This window comes from Haplochromis burtoni, unplaced genomic scaffold (genome assembly GCF_018398535.1).
Source record: "Haplochromis burtoni strain Fernald_Lab_line unplaced genomic scaffold, NCSU_Asbu1 Contig_3239, whole genome shotgun sequence".
NCBI classification, from domain to species: domain Eukaryota; kingdom Metazoa; phylum Chordata; class Actinopteri; order Cichliformes; family Cichlidae; genus Haplochromis; species Haplochromis burtoni.
This window is the reverse complement of record NW_024585600.1, coordinates 1-7704: the sequence shown is the minus strand read 5'-3', so window position 1 is coordinate 7704 and position 7704 is coordinate 1. Positions and strand designations below refer to the sequence as shown.

Here is a 7704-nt window from a genome sequence, read left to right as displayed (position 1 = left end):
GACGTTAGCGTGCGACGTTAGCGTGCGACGTTAGCGTGCGACGTGTGGAGCTGCTCAGGTCTAACTCTTCATCCGTCTGTTGTTTTTCTGGTTTGTCATGTGTACAAAGTGTTTTGCAAACTCACCTTGTCCCGCGTGTTGTTCGGTCCTGTGACGATGATAAAACAAACGTCATTCACAGTTTGATTCCAAACATAAAGTTCAGTCGTGTTGTTTGTTTTTCTTTATGTTTCGGTGGGACAGGCCACCGTGGGAGGGATTTCCTCCAGCCCTGTCGGCCTGCACAGGTGAGTCAGCGGACCGAGATCAGGTGAGGTCATTTACCTCTGATGGGGGACGAGTTGGATCCTGGACCTCTGCCTGGTTTGATGTGACGAAAGACCTGCGGTGGCTCAGGAGGCACTGAACACAAACACATGAAGAGCAGCTTTAACAAGGAGCCCAGAGGAATCACATGACCTGAGAAGATGTCATGTGATCAGCGTGTTTGCAGGAAGTTACTCACGCTTTCCAGGAGGTCGTGGACCACAATGAGGGGAGGGGTCTCTGCGAGCGTCCATGGGCTGCTTTGATAACACACACACACGCAAACACACACAGACACACTTAGCAAATACTTAACAAACTATTCTAAAGTATGTGTGGCGCCCTCTGTGGAGACACTCGGTACTACGATAAGCTTGACTCACCATCCGAGATGGTGGCGTAGAGACGGGGGGGCGGGGAGACACAGCGGGGGGCTGACCTCGGGACACATGGTTGTCTACACACACACACACACACACACACACACACACACACACACACACACACGTTTATAAAGCGTGTTTGGTCGTTATTTTCATCTCTGTTACAAACACTGAAACAAACTCGATGACAGCGTCTGGAGTCAGAAATGACCCAAATGATGATTCGATGGTAATATTTTCTGGCGTGTGTGAACTCATGAGGGTACCAATGTAATCCCCGTCCCCGATGGGCCGGGGGGGGCACAGCTTGTGGTCCTCTGCGGGTTCAGAAGGAGGCGGCTCGTAATCGTTACCCGCGTCCTGGTCATCGTTTGGGGACTCGTAGTCTCCCCCGCTGCCGTCATCGTCGCTGTACGGACTCTCGTAGTCATCGTCAAATTCATCGTCCTGACCGAGGAAACGCAGAGAGAAGCTTGTGTTGGGTGGACGTCTAACACATGTATATCCTTTAAAATGTAAATGTGTACAATAATGAATCATCTTTGTGTAATTATTATTTATGTGTTCTATCTAATGTCACCTCTGTCATCGCTCTCATGTGTATTTTATGGTGTTTGCGACATCATGAATTTTGTTTTTATTCAGTAAATAAATCGATAAACTCACAAACTCGTCTTCGCCCCATCCCTGAGGCTCAGAGTTGATTTCTGCAGAGGAGAAAGCAGCAGGTTAACATCTGTGTTTCCAGATGTGACGAAGAAATAATCACAAAGACTCAAATCACTGACGACACGACGAGCTTTCAGACTTCGTAATAATACTGCAATTAGGTAAATATCTATTACAGATCCTTACTCATCATCGCGAAACTATGTGATAATGCTAACCTGTTTTTATTGTTGTTTCTATTTCCTGTGAAATTTTATTGCAGCTTTGTCAAAATAAAATATTTACACTTCATCACATCACAAACACTTCCTGCTTTTGTTCGATTGGAAAGTCCCCGTAAAACGGCAGCACACCCAACATTATGTTTAAGTTTCACATATCAGGAACTCTGATCTGGTGTGACGGAGGTGAACGCAGTCTGATGGAAACTACACTGAAAATTTCACCACATTACATTGTTTATTCTGAAACAACTAATACATGCGACGATTATTCAAACCATCCATGGCTCTATGTAGAAACATTAAACATTAATAAATTCTTACCTGGTTCTTGATATTTGGACGTCCTGTGAGAAAAAAAGGTGTGAGAAAGTAAGAGCCGAGTCAAACCTCAGCGCTGCTCAGGTGATGTTTTAAATATATGTAAAATAACCACAAAGACAAAAAACAGTGTGCAGGAAACACGAACAAAGCTCTTTTATGAATCAACTGTAAAAGTTTTAGCACCTCCTTCTGATGCTTAAGTTTTATCAAGCAAACATCCAGAAAAACAGTCTTTAAGCAACAACAGAAGTCAACTTTCCCTTTTAGACTTCACTTAGAGATAAACTCTAATATAAAGAAACGTGAGTCTGTATGTTGTTATTCGTATAAATAAGCTGCCGTGACAGAGCTCCCAGTACAGCGTGTGCCTCTAAGACAGACGACAGCTAGCATGAAATGTTGGCTCGCACCATTCAGCAAACAATTTCACACAAACCACATTATAACAGCAACCAGCGAGCTAACGTCAGCGTCTGATGACTGGCGTCAGAGTCTGCATCAGTTTCATGTACTCAGCAAAGTCTTGATAAATCTTTGAAATCATTAACAACAAATGAGTGCCCGGAGGCGTTTCAGGTGGTTGTTTGTTCAGACATGTGATGCTAAAATCGACCCTTATTTAACGTTACGATCATTTTAGCTGCTAAAGTAGTTTGACAGGTCGGTCAGTCGCTAATTCAGACAGTGTTTTACCAGCAATAAAGCTAGCAAGCAAATAAGCTAATGTTAGCCAGCTAGCCATTGCTTAGCAACGCAACATGAATTTTGCGATTAACATGAGGTGATGCGTTTCTCAGAAAACGGTTTGTGTGAATCAACCTTCACTGTCTGCTGGCGTGCTCCATGAGCGAGCCTTTCAGAATAAGATACAGGTTCTTCTATGAACACAGTCCAACAGTATTCTGGCCCTATCTGGACTTTGTGCTTGAACAGATGTATAGGAGACACCAGTGGTTACCAGACTGTCGTTTCATTGCCACGATTAAAGCACAGGCTGTTGTTATAAGCAGAACATGAACGTACTTTTTAATAAAGAAGCCTCCCCTCTTCTCCTTCTTGTTGATTTCACTGTTGAGTTTGGAGATCATCCTGCAGAGACATGGATACACGACGTCACAGTGTGGTTAACCCTCACCTGGGTCTCCCTCAGCGTTCAGACTATACCACATAATCAGCACATCTAACATCAAACACCAGCTTTGGTTACAAGTGAAGACTTTCTGTTAACAGTACTGATCCAGTAAAATGTCTCTCAATCAAAGCTGTGGCCCAGGCCGACTGCAGTACCACAGCGCAGCAGCAGGGGGCAGTACTCACGGAGTATGAAGTTTAGGGAATTTCTGGAGGTCGTTGTCGCTCAGATTCTGCAAAAACAAACAGGGTCACATCCTTCCCTACACCCTTCTTTCCTTTTCCAGTTTTATTTTCTTGAGTTGAACTCACCACAAATCTGGAACCAGAGATGGAGTGCTTCAGCACAACTTTGTCACAGCCGGACAGATTCATCTGCAACAGGGACGTCACAGGGACATATCATTCAAATATGAACACATCTATTTATTATTATTGTTTTATTATCAGTTTCTTATTCGATTCTTTTCTGTCTTCCAGGAAATACCGATTCTTCCTCACATATGGACGTGATGTTCTCCGCAGACGATTCTGCGAATGTGAAACATCTAAACTAACACACTGTGGCGGAGGTGTGGTCCCGGGCGTGGCTGTAGGGGAGGAGTGGTGCAGTGGGCTCAACGGGGCGGTGCTGGAGATGCCAGTGAGAACAGCTGATGGCGATTTGGACTGATAATGGTTTCCTTCCCTTTTTATAGTGAGAGGGAGAGGAGCGGGGGGGGAAATCAGCTGGGACCGGCAGCTGTCAGACTGTGTTCATATCATAACCTGGGAAAACTATAAATAAATGTGGAAGCTGGTGATAAAGACCTGTGTGTGTGTGTACCTGTGTATAGTGCATTTCACACACACACAGTGACGCAAAGCAAAGATAAGAATCGGTTTCTGATGTCACAGTTGCTGGCGACACCGCCTCGCTCCAGACTTTCAGCTGTAACTGCTTCTGGACGGGACTGAAGCGTTAGCGTCATTTTGTCCCACACAGACTTCCTCAGACTTCCTGCTGATTCTCAAAACATAGCCAAGCACGAGCGACTCGTCAGCATCAGTGAGATGAGCTCACAGAGTTGGTCTGAGGTTCGACACAAACAGGCATCGGCCTCTTTTCCACGTTTCGTGTTGTCATGACGATTCTTCTTCTTGGTGCAGAACGAGCCCACGTTTGAACAGATTTGATAAATGAACACGATGCAGCCTGAGTGGTAAAGGAGTCTGTGGGTTGCATCCACCAATCATTAAAAGCCTCTGACATCAGACGCTATAAAAGAATCGCTCGGAAACTTTGTGTCGCGCTGATAGAGCCAGTCTTTTATGCTGATGAAGCACAGAGTGCAGACAGGGTGGAGTAGGTGGAAGATGGAGATAAGGGACGAGTGCATCAGAGTCAGAGAGGCTGAGGTGGTTTGGAAGAAGCTCAGAGGAGGTTCATGGATGTAGCGAAGGAGGAGGACATGAACAGTGTGTGACAGACGAGGATGCTGGGGTGGACGATCTGCACGGGACTGAAGCGTCTCCGCTGAGCGAACGTCCCGCAGGCTTGTTGTGCAGAGATCAGTGAGGAGACATTCAGAGTGAAAATAAGCCCACAGGGATTTCTTCTACAGAAGTTCACCCCATGATTTGAATGTTTGGCCGCGTCTGTAACAAGTTACAGTTATTATCTCCCACATGTTGCTATTCTTGCCTCTGAGCACGCATGCTGAAACGCCGTAGGCCTTAAATAACCCCATCAAACCCCAAATGGAAAATAACGACACTTCCTGCGGCTCTGCGCCGACGTACAGCTTTCATCTGCTCCACCTGCCTGCTCCGATACTTTGCACCATCAAACTGCTGCTCAGTGACCTAAAAATAATCAGACGTGATCAGATGTTAAAGTCTGTTAAAGTAAGACGAACTGTTTAGATTATAAGAGATGCACAGGAAGGGGAAACCCAGCAGTTTGTCACATCTCACTCCTCTTCATGCAGCCGCCTTCAGACGCGAGCAGCTAACGGCTAACGCTGCTGCTTCTGAAGTGTAACTGACACCCGGCTGCCTTTGTCCTTGTTCTCGGGGACTTTTATCCAAACGCATCACAAACACTTCCTCGTTAAACCCGCTGCTTCTCTGAGTCGTTACGTCACAGCGTTTGAACTTCTGCAGAAAAATGTCACCATCCCTGCGATCAGCAGGAAAGCTGTACGCAATCACGCTGTAGCAGAGCCGACGACAGTTACTCAGTCCAGCCTTTAACTACAGATGCACAAAGCACCAGAAGCATCGGGCTGACACATGAAGCTGGCTGCACGTCTGATCGCATGAAAGTTTGCATTATTACCATTGTTTGACTGACCGTCTGAACTGCACCTCTGCATTTTGAATGACATCATCAGTGAGGTCACTGCACTAACAGCGAGCCAGAGCTTTACTGAAGTGTTGTTGATCAGCACGCTACGCCAATGTTTCAAACACAGGGCATCAAACACCGAAGCTGCGGTCACCACGTGTCATCGAGCTCCGTGTCGGGCAGGTGCAGCAGCTCACCTGAGCCTCTGAGGTGAGCTGCTGCTCACTAACGTTCGGTTTGGTTCACGGCGCCGTCTGAGCGTGAGTCAGCTGACCCCGCCGCTCGGAGGATCCCGAGGAGCTGAAAACGAGGACGTACACGAGGACGCACAAACAGTACGGACGGAGGCCTCACCCTTCTCAGGTAGTCCGCCAGCTGCTGCGGGTTCCACCCCATCATGTCCGACCTGGACGGCATGCGGTCCGAACTCATCCTGCTCGATGCTCAAAGGCACGACGTCAGCCCGGCTGCTGTCAGACCCAGAGCACGCTAACATCTGAGAGAAAGAGGCGATCTTTGAGCTCGCTCCTCGTCCTCTGAGGAAGTGATCGGGCTCGTAGTTTCTGCGCCGTTGTTCTCCTTCAGCCCGCAGTCTGACTAACGGGCCTCGCCGCCTCTTCCTGTGAAGACTCAGACGTCTCTGAAAGACAGAAAAGCAAAGAGCTGCGAGCGTCTCAGCTTTTACTTCCCCAAACCGAGTCGTCCGGTCTAACTGCGCGAGCGTCCGTCCAGCAGCGCAGGCAGCAAAGAGCAGGCAGACATGTCACCCGGGCCCAAAATGGCTTCCTCCTCCTCCACTCCTTCAGTCTCTCTCTCTGCGTCTCTCTTTCCTCTCTCTCTCTCTCGCTCAGAGGAAGTGAAGTGGGGGATGGATGAAGGCAGCATCACCCCCACCCCCCGTCTGACCACAGAGCGGAACAGCGTCTGCAGCTGCACCCACTCGCTGCAGTGACGCTGTCGAAATGCCAAACAGAGGAACAAACGAACCCCGGATCAGCTGGCACTGCCCCGACCCCGGGTCAGCCCGACGGAGGGCCTCCATCAGTGCCGAAGGCCAGGGTCGTTACCCAGCATGCATCTGTGCAGTCAAGCCACCTCTGCACATTCTGAAAAATGTACTCCAAGTATTCAAAGTAAAAGTATTGTTTACCAAAACAGTTTGTGTATCGGGCTGTGAAATGTTTACATCTGCTGTTTAACATGGGGGTCTATGGGGACGGGCTCACTGCTGCCTCTGCTGGACGTCAGAGGAACTCAGAGCATGTGAGCATGCTCAGAGCAAACCTGAAAAAGTCGGGACGAAAACAAGAGCTCATATTTTATTCGTGATCGAACACAGAAAACAAAAGATTAAAGTGAGAGAATGAGCCATCTCAGAAAAGCTCGTGCTGAAGAAGCAGAGGAAGATTTACCAGCTGATCATGTGACCTGTCAGCAGCTCGGTCACATGATCGAGGATAAAAAGAGGTTCTCAGAGAGGCAGTGCTTCACCAACATGAATCATGTTCCTCACCGTGAACAGTTCATCAGCGTTCTCAGAGAAGCTGGAGGACGCTCTGTGGGACGAGGCCGATGACCGTGAGCTTCAGCAGATGAGTCTCAGGAACACTCCCTGAAACCTGCTGGGCGTGCCGTCCACACATGCAGGTTACAGCTCCACCACAATGGAGGTGGTCCGTCCCAGCCAATCAAGGACGCCGCGCCGTCAGACTGAAGAGGGCAGGGAGCGTCCGGGTCGTTCTCAGGGCTCAGGTCAAAGCCTGCAGCTCTGTGTGGCCTTCATATTTGAGCAGGACGATGCTAACCTGCAGCGCAGGAGAGGGGACACACGGACCTGTCCCACGTTGTTGGACCTGTGGTTGTTCTTCATTATAAGTGCTTATTTATCACAGGCCCAACATTTGATTTTATGTGAAAGAGCAAACACAGAGGGCGAGCCGCTGCGATGACACGGATGATGTTTTAAAACGTCAGTTTTAAACGAAACGATAAACTCAGAAACACGTCGTCCCACTTTGAAGTCTCACCTGAGTCGTTTAAACTCAGATCATTGGACTCATGGATGCTTTGGCACTAATGTGTCTCCATACAAACTGGAGAGAAGGATGAAGTGATGGATGCGCTCATGTTTCACTTCTTCACACTAAGTTTAGCTCAGGAAAGCCCCTCGTCTGCCACCTCCTCCTTCCCTGAGGTCACATGGCTCAGTGACTCAGGAGCATGCAGCACCATGGCAGAGGTGCATGATGGGAGAGCAGACATGTAAACGAGGCGGTGGCAGCTGACGGTAACGGCTCGCTGCAGCGTGAAAAACAAAACCCCGCCTCCATTACAGCCTTCT

General features: G+C 48.3%; 1 protein-coding gene across 1 annotated transcript; it reads right to left on the bottom strand.

The window, feature by feature from the left end:
• Positions 1 to 125: 125 nt before the first annotated feature.
• LOC102311607 (lymphocyte cytosolic protein 2) lies at positions 126 to 7650 on the bottom strand (the record flags this gene model as incomplete). The annotated part of the gene is given in 11 exon segments (XM_005953185.3): positions 126 to 148; positions 325 to 402; positions 506 to 566; positions 690 to 763; positions 956 to 1136; positions 1356 to 1396; positions 1904 to 1926; positions 2927 to 2992; positions 3221 to 3267; positions 3347 to 3409; positions 5718 to 7650. Coding segments are annotated over 11 exon segments (735 nt in total), but the record flags the coding sequence as incomplete, so codon positions are not given.
• Positions 7651 to 7704: the final 54 nt, after the last annotated feature.